This window comes from Camelus ferus, chromosome 3, assembly GCF_009834535.1.
Source record: "Camelus ferus isolate YT-003-E chromosome 3, BCGSAC_Cfer_1.0, whole genome shotgun sequence".
Classification (NCBI taxonomy): domain Eukaryota; kingdom Metazoa; phylum Chordata; class Mammalia; order Artiodactyla; family Camelidae; genus Camelus; species Camelus ferus.
In genome coordinates this window covers 106,545,067-106,562,345 of record NC_045698.1, presented here as the reverse complement: position 1 = coordinate 106,562,345, position 17,279 = coordinate 106,545,067, and the positions used below count along the sequence as shown (strand labels likewise).

The 17,279-nt window shown below is 48.6% G+C and overlaps 1 protein-coding gene across 3 annotated transcripts in view; it reads left to right on the top strand.

Moving 5' to 3' along the window:
- The window catches only part of ANXA6 (annexin A6), a 46,931-nt gene extending 30,698 nt beyond the window's left edge, over positions 1-16,233 (top strand). The window contains exons 18-26 of one of the 3 annotated variants that reach the window (XM_032477132.1): positions 117-207; positions 986-1,065; positions 1,671-1,724; positions 6,125-6,142; positions 6,900-6,993; positions 8,164-8,259; positions 10,935-10,993; positions 12,256-12,378; positions 15,452-16,233. In XM_032477132.1, the coding sequence (XP_032333023.1) occupies positions 117-207; positions 986-1,065; positions 1,671-1,724; positions 6,125-6,142; positions 6,900-6,993; positions 8,164-8,259; positions 10,935-10,993; positions 12,256-12,378; positions 15,452-15,511 (675 nt within the window). In that variant the 3' untranslated portion in view covers positions 15,512-16,233. The remainder of the gene's footprint in view (positions 1-116; positions 208-985; positions 1,066-1,670; positions 1,725-6,124; positions 6,143-6,899; positions 6,994-8,163; positions 8,260-10,934; positions 10,994-12,255; positions 12,379-15,451) is intronic. The other 2 variants (XM_032477133.1, XM_032477134.1) reach the window with 2 other exon arrangements.
- Positions 16,234-17,279: the final 1,046 nt, after the last annotated feature.

The following is a 17,279-nucleotide window of genomic DNA, read 5'->3' as shown; positions in this document are numbered from 1 at the left end:
CCTGAGTTTTCACCTGCGCAGTTTCTTGGAGCAGGGGTCTCCTTGGCCTGGGCCCCTCAGGCCTCTGCACGGGGATCAGGGCTGTGGTTCACATCCTCTGTACCGTGATCTTCTAGGGAGCTGGCACAGACGAACAGGCTCTCATCGAAATCCTAGCCACTCGGACCAATGCGGAAATCCGGGCCATCAACGAGGCCTATAAGGAGGGTGAGTGTTGGGGACAGTGCAAGAAGAGCCGGGCCCTGGCTCCTGACCTCACCCCACAGCCCTGCCCCGTCTCCCTTCTCCCAGGCCACGAGGCTTTGATAAGCCCCTTGGCTGTGTATCTGGGGTAAGGGTGCCCCAGACAGAGTCCCAGCAGGACAAAGGCCTGGAGGTAGATGAGGGTTTGGCTGGGAGTGAGGGAGAGAGCATCTGGGCTGCTGGAGAGGGAGGGCGGCTTCGTGGGCGCGCGGCCTGTGTGGTCACACAGGGCCCACGCTGGCAAAGCCCCATGCCTGGTTACGTGCTATGCTATAGCCATCTTGAAATTCTAAATAATTTTTTTAACGAGGAATCCCATATTATTCTGGAACACCTTAGTGTCAGTCAGAAACGTTTAAGCTCTTTCGTTTATAAGCAGCTTTAAAATGATAGAATCTCTGAGCAGGGCAGTGACATGATCAGAGCCGTGCTTCTGGGTCTAGTAACTTCCCTGCAGGAGGGAAGGTGGGAGAGGGAGTGAAGACAGGGAGGCTGTTGTATGGGAGGGGGGATTGCAGTGAGACTGAGCAGGGACAGGAGCTCAGGGAGGTGATGGACCGGTGGGCACCTCACCATCAAAACCAATAGCAAGATGGCTAGGTGCCCCCAAGAACCAGCTACAAACTCCTTCGTTCCCGCCACCCCAGCCAACACTGGTCTGGCTTAAGTCTGAGCTTCTAGGACCCCCTTTCCCCACGTCCTTCTTGACCAGCAGCTGCCCACACCCCTTTCTCTGTCTCAGACTATCACAAGTCCCTGGAGGATGCGCTGAGCTCAGACACATCCGGCCACTTCAAGAGGATCCTCATCTCTCTGGCTACGGTGGGTGAATCACGGCCCTGGGCCTGCCTGGCCCTCTGGGGCCCTGGGAGTAGGGGAAGGATTGCTGCAGGGAAGGACAGGGAGTTCAGAATCTACTTCTGATGAAGAGAGGATGTGTTGCCCTCCTGCCTCCTCAGAATCTCATCACTGAGACAGTTACTGCCTTGTGCAATGCCTTTTCCCTTGTTCACTTTTCAAAGCTGGCTTAGTGTCACCTTCTCCAGGCAGCCCTCCGTGATAGCCCTCAGCCTGACTTCTTTTGGCCCTCAGCTAAAGGGACAAAGCCACGTGGGTGGCTTTTCCCTGTGTCATCATCTGGGATCTTCTGTTACCATCTCTTGAATTCCTGCAACCCAGATGCTGGGCGCTAATGCACAGCTACTGCAAGCTCACTGTGTCTGAGTCGGGCCTTGGGCTAAATGCCTTCCCGGAGGTCGTGTTAATGCTCGTGACTGCCTACCCTATGGAGGCAGGATCCTTGTCCCCCTGTTACAGATGAGGGAGAGGGTTCAGAGAGGTGAGTGTCTGAGCAAGGTCCTATGGTTACTGAGAGACAGAGAGGTTGAGTGTTTTGGGGCTGACCTTTCTTCCTTGTCCTACTATAGGGGAACCGTGAGGAGGGAGGAGAAGACCGGGAACGGGCCCGGGAAGATGCGCAGGTGAGACCCCGGCCCCCCACCCTCTCCCCAGGGACTCCAGCTGACATCTGTCCTTGTGGGGCCCTGGCCTTTTCTGAGTGGGGAAGGCGTCTGGCAGGGGCGTGGCAGGTTTGACTGGCGGACACTTAGACTCTGGGCCCCTTGCACCTCTCTACCCTTAGAAGTGAGACGATGACGTTTTCCAGAGCTTTCAGAAAGATACTTGGGAGGGTGGCACTGATCCTACTGACATTTCCTGTGCAAAGAGCAGACCTTGAGCCCTAGACCCTCAGAGCTAGCAGGGACTGACGGATTGTCCAGGCCATGTTACATTTGGATAAAATGGAGGCCCAGAGAGGGTGAATGACTTCTGGACGTCACACAGCAAATCAGTGGGCCAGTTGGAATTGACCTAGAGGGAGCAGGTCGGGGAGCTTGCTGGGAAGGGAGTGAATGTTACAGCACCATTAGAGCTAAAGGATCCTTTGCTGTAACCTGACCACTACAAAACTGCTAGAGTGTCTGAGCACTGAGTATGATGCTGGGGCTTCTTCATACTTTGATATGCCCCCTTTTTCTTACTTCAGGAAAATGAAGCTCCTTACCTATCCAAGGGTACAGTTCCCACGTGGCCATGGTGTGATTTGAACCCAGGCCATACTTAATACCATTTAATATCCTCCGGGACCCAGTAGGCTAATTTCTCTGCGGCTTCCAAACAAGGTAGCTGCTGGTGTCTGGTTGTCCTGCCCCTGGTTTGACATATGGTTGTCAGAAACTGCAGGATTCCATTCAGATAAGGTGCTGCAGATGCGTTATAGTTATGTTTATGGGGGCTGGCCTGGGAACACAGCCCCCTGGAGTGGCTTGCTGAGGTCGCATTTCATTCACTCATTCAACAGATATTTTTTAAGTACTACTATGAGCGGCCCCATTGTGCTGTTGAGGGTCTTTGAACCTGGCTTCTTCCTTAGAGCTCACCCCAAATCCGTCCTGCACCCTGAAATTCATCCTCCAGGGAATTCTGCCTGGTGCCTGGTCTACCTATAAGGCGATGCTTCTAGTTGCTGCCAGCAGGGGGCAATGGTGGGCCTCGCTGGTGGCTGCTTTTCTCGAGAGAAGGGCAGAGAGAACCTGGGTGGAGTCAACCAAGGGAGCAAAGCCGCGCCCTGCCCAACTCGGCTGCTTCTCCAGATTCAGATACTAGACCCTGATTTTAGTGTGGACTCATTTTCTTATTAGAAATATTTTATTTCTCAATAATACATATTTTGTAGAAACTTTAGAAAATAGACAAGCACCCCCCCAAAAAAACCCTTAACCTACTAGTTGTAATTATTGGTACTATCTTAGAGTATATCATTCTAGTTGTCTTATTTACATATATAAAAATGGATTTCTGATTTGTGACAGGTAAAAATGAGTATTCAGTGAATACGGTTACATATCATTTAAAAAAAAATCAACAGCATCATTTAATGGCTAAATACTATTTCATTTAGAAATCTACCAAACTTTTATTTAACCAGCCCTCTCCCTAGTAACAAAGTCTTATCACATTCATGATTGTTTTTTTTTTCTTAGAATAAATTCCTAGAGGTGAATTGAGAATGCTGGAGGAGAATGTTTACAAAAATTGAAGACATTCGATGTGCAGAACTGAGTTCCCCCCTAAAAAAATACTGCACATTAGTGCTTGGCCATGCGTGTTTGCTGGTCTTACACCTCCTCCTTCCCATACTCTCACTCCGGCATCTAAACACCCTCAAGCTCTTGGAAGTCTGGGTCTGTTGTGAACAGGTGACATATATATGTTCAGTGTTCACCTGTTGTCCCACAGTACTTACAAATAGCTTCCCTTTCACTCTCAGTGTCCCAGTGTGAGTAATAAATAACATAGGTGATCTCATTATTATAGACCCAGAGTGAAATGAAGAATTGTGACCATTTATAGATATTTCAATTGCCAGATTATTTATTAACATAATGGCTTTACTGAAATATAATTCATATCCGTACTGTTGACCTACTTAAAGTATACAGTTCAGTGGTTGTTAGTGTCTTCACAGTCTTGTGCAACCATCACCATGATAATTTTAGAACATTTCATCACCCCAAGAAGAAACCCGTACATATTGTAGTTCCCTCTCGTTTCATCCCAACCCCCCCCCAGCCTTAGGCAACCACAAGTCTACTTTCTGCCTCTACAGATTTGCCTATTCTGGACATTTCATATAAATGGAACCTTATAATATGTAGCCTTTTGTGACCGGTTTCTTTCACTTAATATGTTTTCAAAGTTCGTCCATATCATAGCATATATCAGTACTTCATTCCTTTCCATTGCCAAATAATATTTCATTGTATGGATCTATCACTTTAAAAAAAAATCCATTCATCAACTAACAGACATTTGGGTTGTTTCTGCATTTTGGCTATTATGAATAATGCTGCTATAAACATTTGTGTACAAGTTTTTATATACACATATGTTTTCATTTCTCTTGGGTATATATCTGGGAATAGAATTGCTGGGTCAGATGATAACGCTATGTTTAACTTTTGGAGAAACTGCCCAGATTAATTTTGGCACGAAGTAGCAAAGCTAATAAAGGAAAGCTTTGAGTTGAACATCTGGAAAATTATTGTAGTAACCCACTCACTTTTCATATTACAAATACTATAAAGATGCTTTGAAAATAACAAATATATCTGGGGGTTCTCTGATCCAAATAAGTGAAAAATCTTTTTTTTGTTTAATTTTTAAAAACATCTCCTTTTTAAATAATAATACTAGACTTTTTAGCATAACAAGAAAAACGGTGGTAAAATACACATAACACATCATAAAATTTACCGTCTTAAGCTTTTTGTAGCGTACAGGTCATTAAGTACATTTATGCTGTTGTGCAACTGTCTCCACCATCCATCCACTAAAGTTGTTATCTTGCAAAACTGAAAGTCTGTGCCCATTAAACAGTAACCACCCATTCCTGTCCCCCCAGCCCCAGCCCCCGGCAGCCACCATTCTGCTTTCTGCCTCTAGGAAGCTGACTGCTCTGGGTATCTCCCATAGGTGCAATCGTGTAGTATTTGTCCTTTTGTAACTGGCCTATTTCACTTAGCATAATATCCTCAAGGTTCAACCAGGTTGTTTTTAATACGGAAAAGTATAAATAAGAAACAGAAGCATCCCATAATCCTAGTAGCCCTGATAATGCCTGCTGGGCTTCAAAACAAAAAATAAAAATAATGTAACTTAAAATTTCAGGAAAAATAAAATGCAAAAGCTCTTCCCCCGAGTCCTTCTCCTTAAAGGTGACCACTGCCAGCAGTATGTTGCCTGTCCCTCTCGTGCGACTTCCCAGCAAGTGTATAAGAGGAAGTGTGCACTTACCTTTTTTTTCTAGAAGGAGCACCGTTGTATACAACGTGCTGTGCTTGACTTTTCTGCTTAGTTTAAATGGACACTCTCTCCTTATGAGCCCTGTAACCCAGTCTAATTCTTCTTACTAGTTGTGTGGATTTCCATTACTAGACGAACCATAACCTGTTTAGCAAGTGTTTTCTCTATTACAAAGCATGACGCAGTGAACGCCCTGTAGTATATCTTGGAAGACTTTCGCCAGTTTATTTGTAAGGGAAATTCCTAGCAACATAGTTTCTTGATCAAGTGGCAAGTGCATTTTGAATTTTAATAGACACTAATTTATATAAGGAAAAAAAGATTTCTTAAGCATTCGCTTTTTGAGAAGTTTATAAAGAGGATGGTTTCGATCTGCCCAAGAGAACAAAGTGGTCGGCAGAATTTCAGGGAAAGAGGCAAAGGCGGGACTCAGTCCGGTGTGCGCAGGGCTGGCTACGTTTTATCCCCGGGCCCTCCAAGTCACAGCTATTTGCCTAACAAAATAGTGTTCTAACCTCAGAGTTCTGTGCTCGGCATAATGTGGTGATGAAAATCCACCCTTGTGAGATGTCTTGAACAGCTGGCACTTCCCCCCCTGATTGGCTGCATGTCCCATCCCCTCCAGGCCTCAGCTTTCCTGTCTCCCGTCTGTAACACAAGGGGGTCCGTGACAGGTCTCCTGAGGACCCTGCAACTCTGAACATGGTAAAGGGTGCAGGGAACTCGGCACGTCTCACATCCAACTTCTTGGCGGCTCTGAGGGGGTCTCCCTAGGTTGCTGGATGTGAGTGCTCTGTCCTGGGTCCTCTTCTTACCCCTCCCGTAGACACTTTCACCATTAAAACCCAGGCCTGTTCCCATTTTGAGCTCCAGCCCCGTCCCTGTCCCACATGGTGGGACCTCTGTACCCTGAGCCAGGCTCCGTTGCCTGTACCCCAGGGCCCCCAGACACCCCGTCTCCAGGCCTCCTCTGACTCTTGCCTTCCCCTCTCTCCTCTCTCCTCCCTGCTCTCAGGTGGCTGCTGAGATACTGGTGAGTGCCCTGTTCTGCACGGATGCTCACGGCCTGAGTGAAGTCTGAGCCTGGCTGTGCCTCTGGGCGGGGCTGAGCAGGCAGAGTCAGGCAGTGATTTGGGGGCGTCCCCCCCAGGTTCTCTCTCTCCCTTTCAGGGCTTCCAGAGAACCCTGCTGGGTAAAAAATGGGCCAGGCGAGTGTTTCCCAAACTTCACCACTCACCCTCTATATGACTTGTGCAAAATACGTAGTTTAACCCCAAATGAGTTATTTTAAAGGACATTTAGTATCTATGTGACTAGGACTGATAGCTTGCCAGAAGATCATTGCGGAAACATACATACGTGGTGTGTAAAAATATGTTAATTATGTTTGCCTGCTCACCACGCTGGGGGAAACGCCGGCCAGGCCATTTTTCCTTGCACATGTGCACAGACACACTTCCCCAGAGGGGCTTTCAGAGGGGTTTAAAGACCGAAGGAGAACTCCCAGTCCCCGTGCCCAGTGCCTGTTTGCCCCTCCCCTGGGCCCAGTCCCGTGACCCTGAGGCCAGGGTGGGAGTCCCCTGTGCTCAGCTCCTGGGGGTGAGTCCACAGGGTCCCTGGGAACTGGAGGGGGTGTGGGGCTGAGGCAGGGGCCAAGGTCAGCCTCCTCGTGTAGCTGGGTTAGCCCAGCTTCTAACTGCCCTCGGCCCAGGCAGACGTGAAAGTCAATAACGACCACGGCTTTCTTGTGTCTTCCCTCCCAAATCCTTGTCCCCACCCTTGGTCTGCAGGAAATAGCAGACACTTCCAGTGGCGACAAGTCTTCCCTGGAGACACGGTTCATGATGATCCTGTGCACGCGTAGCTATCAGCACCTCCGGAGAGGTGAGGCCTGACTCCCCCCCTTTCCCAAGGCAGCAGGAAGATCCCCAAGTCTTAACAAGAGTGGCTAATTGCCCACTCGCCCACTCCTTACCGCAGCAAGGGAGTATTGTGGCCCCTGGGGATGTAGGACCCCCAGCGCCTGGTCCTGGCTCTACTGCTAACACCTCATTCGGCCTCGGGCCAACTCCCTCACCTCTTTAGCAAGCATGTGGGGTGCCTGGGAGAAGGGATCAGGCGGCTTTTGCCTCTAAAGCCAACTGCAGTGGGTTGGTAGTGGCTGCCTAGAATGCTGTGTTGAGAAGGATTCGAAGATTCTGTGTCATGATTCTTTGGCGACGTCTGCCAGGAGCAAGGCAGTGAGGAGTGGATATGGCACAAGAACCACATACATGTCTCTGAGCCACAGGCTGCCACGTGCACAGGGCACGCCTGCATGCAGTGGCCCTGACACTAGGTGATGGTGAAGTGGCCTTACCACTCAGACAGTGACGTTTTAATAAGCATGTGCCTGGCACACTAAGGTGCTTTAAAAGAACCGTCTTGGGAGCTGGGCTGCCTTGATTCGATTCTCCCACTTATCAGTCGTGTGACCCTGAGCAAGTTACTAACTATCTGCGACTTCATTCCCTTACCTGCAATGTTGGGATGTTAAATCTACCTTACATGACTGTGTGAGGGTACAAAAAATAAATACACAAAAAGCACTTAGCACAGTGCCTGGCCCCTGGTAACTTCCTCAGTTTATCGTTGTGATTACTTAACGTTAATCTCTATCCCACCTTGACTCGGGAGGAAGGGGAGGCCCAGAAAGGGGAGGGGTTCACCCAAGGTCATTGGCTGAGCCTGGGGCAGAGCTGTGACTAGGACGCATGCTCCTACTCCCCCAGCCCGGGTCCCTGGAACTTGTCTGAAGCTCTGGGGCAGTGTATGACTTGATACAGGTTTGGCTCTGAGCCTAGGGAAGGCTTGAGGTCAGAATGTTCCTGTGACAATAGTCCTTCCTGCCCAATTAAAGCATTTAAGCCTGGGCTGTGGCCATACCTGTTGCCCCTTTCCACTTTTCCAGGGCACAGCCTCTGGGTAAAGCTGGGGGTGGGGGAGGGGAGAGCTACCCACACCACCTCAGAGTTGAAGCTCACCCCCCACCTCTGGGGCTTCTCTTGGGGACAGTCTTCCAGGAGTTCGTCAAGATGACCAACTATGACGTGGAGCACACCATCAAGAAAGAGATGTCTGGGGATGTCAGAGACGCTTTTGTGGCCATTGGTAACTGGCGGGGACCACAGGAAAGGGCTGGGGGGCACAGGGAACACGGCCACATTCCCTGGATGAGTGTGGCCTTTCTAGCATCCTAAGCTACTCTAGCACTGGAAGGTAAACACTGCCACTTCTCAGGGTCTGCCCGTGTGTGATTGGCGGAGTCACAGGAAGACTTGTTCCAGGCTCGGGGCAGGATGAGGAAATAGCTCTCTAGGGCAGTGGCTAGGGGGGTTGGCAGGGTTGGGTAGGGTGCAGTGTCCTGCAGGACTAGGGTGTGTACACACACACACACACACCCTTCCCTCCTCCCAGCACTTAGATCCCTCTGGTTACTCTCTTATTGCATAATTTGGGTTCTTGACTTTGAAAAAGTCTTTCTCCTTTTGGATCTCAATTTCTCCATGTGTACAAACGGATGAGTAGATATGAGCAGAGGTCGAACTGGTTTTGATTAGCATTAGTGATCAGCAGTATCTTATTTTATTACTATAAAATACATTGGATTGTTGCATATTTTTAAAAAATCTTATCTGGAGATGTCAGTGGAAGGTTTTCACATAACTGCTGTCAATTATAAGATGCATCTTGATTTCAGGGACTTCAAATGCGGGGAAAGGTGTTTTAGAACAGACGAATCAGTTGTTAATTGTTGTGATATTGCTGTTTAGCACTCAGTGCATCTTTACCACCTGGGGCAATACCCAGGAGGCAGAGTAGCATAGTGAATCTAGGTAGGATCCCTGCTCTCCCACTTACTAGCTGTACAGCTGTGTCCTTGGGCGAGGCACAGAAAGCTATGCCTCAGTTTCCTTCTCTGTAAAATGGACATAATAATAGTATCCAGATTTAAATGAGTTAGTTACACATAAAACAGAACACTGCCTCCTGGCGCATGGAGTGCACTGATAAATGTTGCCTTTTATTATTTCCTGCCAGGCCCTGTGTGAAGTCAGTTGCACGTGGCTTTGGTTGAATCCGTACCGGCTGATTTTATCAGTTTATTTTACACAGTGGGAGGCTGAGGTTTGAAGAGGTTACGTGTCTGTAGTGGGACAAGACTCACATCAGAGGCTGCCTGAGCCCAATTCTCTTGGGTGTATTAATCACCAGAATTATTGGTCTATGGAGACACATTCAGATCTTGCCATCCTTGTGTTCCTCCCTCTGTCCTCTCCCCTCCCACCTGAAACATGTACATGTGTGCTTGTACGCATGCGTACACACACGCACTCACACACACACACACCCCCCACTCCACCTCACTCCATCCTGTGGCAGGCCCCGGGGTCCTCTGAGGCAGTTGGGCGGCCTTCAGGTTCTGGGGAAGGTTTTCAGGGTTGGTTGCAATGGATGGAAATTTCTGCCCAGTCTGTTCCTTACCTAGACTGACCGAGCTCCAGGCTTGGAGTCAGGGCAGGCTCCTTGGAGGAGGTGACACAACTGGAGATGTGGATTTGGGGAGGTAAAGTAGTGGAGGGCAGACAGGAAACTTCTCCTTACTGGGAGGACAAAGGCACAAAAGAATTCATAGAATGTTAGGAGAATAGGGGAACAGAGGCAGTGAGAGAGCAGAGGGAGACAGGAGCTTTGATTTCCAGGCCAAAGAGCTTGGAGTTAGTTTGGGAGCTACAGCAGGAGGAGGGAAGGTTGGTGTACGGTGTGATCTTTCTCACGGGTTCCCAAGTCTGCCACAGGTGGGTTACATGCCTGTCACCTGTGTGGCTCTGCCCTTGGGATCCACAACGCCAGCCTCACCTGCTGCCCTCCTCATAGAGACACTTTTACATCCAGAGTCATTCTGGCTTCCGGGTCCTGGCGTCTAATTCCTCCTCCTGAAACTGTCTGAGACACCCCTACTTGAGGTCTGTAGCCTGGGAATCCAGCAGCTGCTGAGGGCTCAAATCCACATCCTTGAGAGCCCGGTGCTGGGGTTGGTACAGCCAGGCCGGCAGGATCTGATACGGGGCTGGGTGGTAAACAGGGGCTTCCAATGAGGGAGGAGTGTGCAGCCCAGGGATTGGCACAGTGCCCTAGGTTATACTGACAGACAGTCATTCTCTGGCAGAGTGTTTTTCTCAGTAGTTCTCAAATGTTAAGCTGCACCAGAGTGGGGTGGCCACCATCCAGGTTTGTACTAAAACCAACAGTGTCCCAGGCAAAGTGGGGTGAGTTGGTCACCCACCTTCAGAGTCACAGATTGAGCACACCCGGGGTGGGCCACGAGATTTTGCTTTTCTACCAAGTTCCCCAATGATACTGGTGCCTTCTAGGAACTATACTTTGAAAACTGCTGCTTGAAACATTTCTTGAATCTGAGTCTCTAGGGTGGAGCCTACAACCTGAGTTTTAAACAAGTTCTCCTTTGATTCTGGTGCACTTAGAAGTCTGAGGCCCTGTGCCTTGGCTTCACCGGCGGTTTCTTCCCTTTGAGTCCTCCACCAGCCTTGGTTAGCTGCAAGCACCGTAGCAGGAAGCGAGTCGCAACCCAGCGAGAGCCAGGCCTAGAGATGAGACAGAGGAGGCGGCATCAAGAAGGGGGAGTGAAGGCGTGGGACACGGGTGTGACCCTGGCCCAGGGTGCGGGGAGAGGGGGTCCTACCTTTGTAGCAGCAGCAGTTGCCCGTGGTCTAGGCACACCTCCTCTGACTGAGCTCCTTGCATCTCTTTCCTCTTCCTACCAGTTCAGAGTGTCAAGAACAAGCCGCTCTTCTTTGCTGACAAACTTTACAAATCCATGAAGGTAAGAAAACCTGCTTGCTTGTTCCTTTCCCTTTGAGCATTTCTGCCCCCACAAACAGATGTGCTCCATCCCCCAGATCAAGGCTTGTGGCTGCTTCCACCCATTTGATATTTACCAGCCTCCGCCCCACGTCTGGCTCTAGGGTAGTAGTTCTCAGTGGGGGGTGACATTACCTCTCTAGGGAACATTTGACTACGTTCAGACGCATCTTGGTTGTCACAGCTTGGGGAGTGTTGCTGCTGGCATCTATCTGGTGGGTGGAGAGCAGGGGTGCTGAGCATCCTGCAGTGCACAGGACAGAGCCCCACGCACAGGATGATCTGGCCCCAGATGCCAAGGTTAAGAAACTTGTTCTGGGGACGCAGAGCTGAGTAGGACAGTTTCTGCCCCCTTGGAGCTCACATCCTCCTCGGTGACACAGTGTCTCCTGTGACAGATGATCACAAAAGGAAGCAAGTGCTCAGCTCTGGGACTAGCCCTGGCTTCCTGAAAACCCAGGCCACTCTGGCCACCCTGCCAGCCCTGCAGGTGGAGTTCTAGCTGTTGAGAGAGCCCAGGCAGGCTGCCTGGGACCCCTCTCAGCCTGCTGTCCCCAAACATGACAGCCCTCACTGTGTGCTGGCTCTGACCCTTCAGCTGGTGTTCCAAGCCCCCTGGGGACAGAGGTGGGCCATGGCTGCCCGTATGTTCTTTGTCCCTGTATCTCCTTCTTGGGCCCTGTAGTAGTTTCCCAGAACTGCTGTCACAAATTGAGTGACAACAGAAATGTGTCCTCTCATGGGTCTACGGGCTGGAAGTCCAAAATGAAGGAATCAGCAGGATTGGGTCCTTCTGGAGGCTCTGAGGGAGCCTTTGTCCCAGGCTCGAGTGGTTGCCTGGAATCCTTGTGTTTCTTGGCTTGGATGCATCCCTCGGTCTCTGCCTTTGTCCTCACGTGGCCTTCTATTTGTGTGTGCCCTTGTGTCCTCTTCTTACACGGACCCCAGTCATTGGATCCAGTGCAGTATGACCTAAACTAATGACATGTGCAAAGACCCTGTTTCCAAATTAAGTCACATTGGAAGGTTCCAAGTGGCCATGAATTTGGGGGGCTGTTGTTGCCTTTCTTGCCCAGTCTTTGGGACAGGGGAGTTTGGGACAGGACTGTTTGTGGAAGATTGGTTTTGGAGGGAAAAGGGAGGGGGCAGATGGACACCCATGAGTTCCTGCCTGACCTGGTTCCTCCTCCTGCCCTGTGTCTTCCTCTCGGTTGGCACCACCAGGGTGCTGGCACGGATGAGAAGACCCTCACCAGGATCATGGTCTCCCGGAGTGAGATTGACCTGCTCAACATCCGGCGGGAGTTCATTGAGAAATACGACAAGTCTCTCCACCAAGCCATTGAGGTAAGGGGTGGGCTTAGAGGTGAGTGGGGGAGAGGTGAGTGAGAGAGAGATCCCTGAGTATAGGTTAGAAGTCTTTTCTATTCCCAGTGAGTCACCTCTTAGAACAGTCAGGATACTGCTAAGTAAGAGGAGGCCTGCCCCACTGCTTATACCAAGATAAATTCCAGATGGATCAAAGGTTTATAATGAAAGATTTCTAAGTAAAACAAGAGCCTTATTTTTTATTTTTATTTTTTTTTTTTTGCTTTTTAAAAGCAATTTTATTGAAGTATAATTTACATCTATAAAATTCACCTGTTTTAAGGGTATAAGTCAATGATTTTCAGTAAATTGAATGAGTTGTGCAGCCACCCCCACAAGCAGTGTTAGGACGTTTTTTCCGCCAAGATCCTTTATACTTGTCCACCTATTCACGCCCCCAGCCCTGGGCAACCTTCCGGTGGCTTTCTGTCTCTGTTGCCTTTTCTGATTATTTCATATAGATGGAATTATGAAATATGTGATCTTTTATGTCTGATTTTTTTCATTTGCAAAGCCCGTTTTATAGCTTTGAGACTGGCCAAGATCTTAAAAGTCTGGTGCTGTACGTGGATGGCAAGACCCTGGGAAATCTCACAGGCCGTCTCACACAGACTTGGTGGAGATGTAAACTGATAGCACATATTTATTGTTTTTCTCCAGTTTTATTGAAATATAACTGACACGTAGCACTATACAAGTTTAAGGTGTCCAGCATGGTCATTTGACTTCTATACATCATGAAGTGCTTATCACAGTTACATGAGTGAACATCCATCATCTCACGCAGACACAAAACTAAAGAAATAGATTTTGTGCGTGTGTGATGGGAATTCTTAGGATTTACTCTGTTAGCTTTCATTCACAACATACAGCAGTGTTAATTATAGTCGTCACGTTGTACATTACACCCCTAGTACTTACTCATTGTACAGCTGGAAGTTCATACCCTTTGACCACCTTCATCCTGTTCCTCCTCTCCCATCCCTCACCTTCTGGTGACCACATATCTGATCTCTGTTCCTTTGAGTTTCTATGTATGTTTGTTTGTTTGAAGTATAGTTGACCTACAACGCTATGTTAGTTCCTGTTACACAACATAGTGATCGTTTTCTATACATTTCAAAATGATCACCAGGATAAGTCTACTTATGCTATGTCACCAAAGAAAGGTATTAGTTATTGACTATATCCATACACTGTACATTTCATACCCATGACTTATTTATTTTGTAACTACAAGTTTGTAGCTCTTAATCTCCCTCACCTAGTTTCTTTCCTCCCCTCTCCCTCCTCTCCTCTGGCAACCACCTGTTTGCTTTCTGTATCTATAACTGTTTCTGTTTTGTTAGGTTTGTTCATTTATTTTGTTTCTTAGGTTCTCCTGTATAAGTGAAACCATACAATATTTATCTTTCTCTGTCTGACTTCGTTCACTTAGCAAAACACTCTCTAGGTCTATCTTTGTTGTTGCAAATGGCAAGATTTCATTCATTTTTTCGGGCTGAGAATATTCCATTATATATATATACCACACCTTCTTTATCCATTCATCTATTGATGGGCCCTTGGGTTGCTTCTGTATCTTGGCTATTGTAAATAATGCTGCAGTGAATATAGCGGTGCATATATCTTTTCTAATTAGTATTTTTGTTTTCTTTGAATAAACACCCAGGGGTGGAATTGCTCAGTCATAAGGTAGTTCTATTTTCAATTTTTTGAGGAATCTCCATTCTGTTTTCCGTAGGGGCTGCACCAATTTACATTCCCACCAAGAGTGCACGCAGGTTCTCTTTTCTCCACATCCTCACCAGCACTTGTTATTTGTTGTCGTTTTGATAATAGCCATTCTGACAGGTGTGAGGTGATACCTCCTTGTTGAGTTAAACTAGTAGCACATCTTTAAAGGGTAGTTTGGCAGTCTCAAAATTTTAAATGCATATACCTTGGACTTGATAAGTCTACTTACTAGGAATTTATCCTCGAGACATAGCCACATGTGTTCTCAAAGACATGTAAGAGAATATTTATGCCAGCATTTTTTATAGTAGCAAAAGATCGGAAGTCCTTCACACAAAACTGGTTAAATAAATTATGGTACATCTATATGATAGAATACAATACAGCCATGAAAAAGTGTGAGGAGGCTCTATGTGCTGATTTGGGATCTTCTCTAAGTGAAATTATGGCCCAGAATAATATGAATGCCATGCAGAGAAGGAATATTATATACATATACATATTTGTATATGCATATGGAAATTTACTGCTAGAAAATCATACAAGTAAATGTAACAGTGGCTACCTCATGATTTAGAGAATTAGGGGGTCAGGGGTGGGAGGGAGACTTTTATTCTATAATCCTTTGATTTGAATCATTTATAATGATTATATATTTTTTTAATCATATATCAAAAATTACAAAAACAAAAAAATAGAAAAAATATATGATAAAAATGACAGGTGCCCCTCTAAAAAGGAAGTCTGGTCCCCCCCAGCCCTGTTGTATATCAGACATTATGATATGTCATAAACCCAGTGATGTTCACATAAATTCCTGCAAAAGCCTGATACCTAGTAAGTGCTCGATGATGTTTCTCCAAATAAGGAATGTGTTACAACACATGTGTTAATGGGGAGGGTTTTAGAGTACAGGGGAGCCAAGGGAGGAGGGAATTCACCCTAGGTTGAGGCAAGAATAGAGCAGGAACACTTCACAGAGGAGGGGGCATCCGATGGCAGACAGGAATACAGGGCTGGTGCAGAGGGCGTGCTGGACGGAGGAATGGTTTGTATAGGCAGAAAGATGACCATGATGCTCCTGGAAGGAAAGGGGCAGATGAAGCCACAGAGCTTCACGAAGGTCAGACCACAAAAGGCCTTGAAGCCAGGCTGAGAGCTTGGACATTTTCCCTGGGGATAGCGAGAGCCACAGAAGGGACAGAGCCACAGTTATGTGTTAGGGAGATACCCAGGCTGACAGCAGCTGGGAGGAGGGGGAATTGAGGCCATCAGGATGGTTTCACTCACCCTGCTCTCCCTCTGCCCCTTCCAGGGCGACACCTCTGGGGACTTCCTGAAGGCCTTGCTGGCTATCTGTGGAGGCGAGGACTAGGACCACCGGCACTGGCGGGCACCTCTGCCGAGCGACGGTCAGCAGCACCACCCGCCACCACCCAGCCTGACTGCTCCGCTCCAGCTCCAGAGACTAAGGAAGGGATGGGGCGGGGGCGGGGTGGGCTCTCGTCTTCAACTGGGGTTTAGGAAAGGCTGCTGCTCCCATGAGCCACTGAGGGCCCAGCACAGTCGCTCTTGCTCACCTCTGAGCGGCTGAAGAACCGTAACCATTGATCCCGTCCGCCTCCGCTCCCCATCTTCCTCCTCACACCTTCCTAGCTTCTGTGCCTCATCACAGCCCCTGTCCTGGTTTGGGCTTTGTCAAATTCAAAACCATACTGAGCCTTTGTCTGTGAAGTGAGTGATGTGTGTGCTTCGCATGGTGGGGTGTGGTGGCAGGTGCCAGTGGAGTGTCCTGGGGGAAGGAGGGAAACAGTAAGTGTCTTCCAGCAGTTCCGCTGCCTCCGTCCTGGTTGCTAGAGCCCTGAACCCTGGGTCCAAATACCTGGGTTCAAATTTGCGTCCGCCACACACTTGCCTTATGACCTTGAGCCAATCTCTTTCCCTCCCTGAGTCTATTTTATTATCTACAAAATGAGAGAGTTTGACAAAACGATCCGGGCTTTCTCTTCTAACACTGACGTTCTAGGATATGCCTCCACACCATTCCCTTTCCATGTCTTCTCTCTGTAAATAAAAAGAGACATGCAGACACATAAATACATTTCTAAGGGGGATCTGTTTTTGTGACCTAGAGCCTGCAGCCTGGATTGTCCTCGTTAGACCCTGAGGTGTTAACCTGCCCAGGAGGGAGTTCTGTCTTCCTACCCCTTCTGGGAATCCCAAATGGGGGTCTGAGCTTGGGTCCAGCCTGGGAGGCCTGGCCCAGCCTGCTCTCTCCCCTCTGCTGCCTGGATGTTTCTCTGTGCACCCTGCGTCCATTACAACCGAACCTAGACTTCCTCTTTTGAACTCTTCAGGGGCGCCAGATGCGATTGTGATCTGGGGAGGCCTGTGGAAAGTTTCCACTTGGTGAAGATTGGTGATAAGCAGGCGATCAGCCGCAGTTTCTCTGTCTCCCTGGCCCCAGCTCTGTTTCTGCTTGAGACTCAGATCTAAAGTTCCCCAGCAACCACGGCACGTGGGTGCCTGCCGGCTGGAGGGCTGCGCTCCCCACCCTGGCTGACCTGCCCTCTTCTGCAATTCAGAGTGTGTTTATTGCAGTAGCTGAGCCGAGAATGAGGTGGGGAGGTTGGGAAACGTGCTGTGTCTGGCCTTGCATGACCTTGGGCCAGCCACTGCCCTCACTGGGCCTCAGTATCTCCATTGGTACAGTGAGGGCTTGGACCCAGGAGTTTTGAAATGCCTTCTCTTCATCTCTGACATAACGAGTCTGAAAGTAAGACAGTCACCTTGTGTCTTCCCCACTTCCTTCCCTCCACCAGGCCGTGAATTCAAACCCCGTGAGGGTCAGCTGAGAGCTAGTTTGGGTATTTGCCCAACTTGATTTAACTGTTACCAAAGATAAATTAACACCATGGTTCAGAGCTGTGGAGTCAGACCTTGGCCACTGACGGCCCGTGAGCGTGCCATCTCTCCGAGCCTCAGTTTCTTCATCTGTAAGACAAGGACCAGTTCCACCTAGCTCACAGCCTTCGTGGGGTACGGGAGATGACCCGTGGAAGTTTGCAGTGGGGGCCTGCCTGGCTTGGAGTCAGCTGCCAGCACCACCTGCCCTGAGCCAGGCCCAATTGTAGGAACCAGGA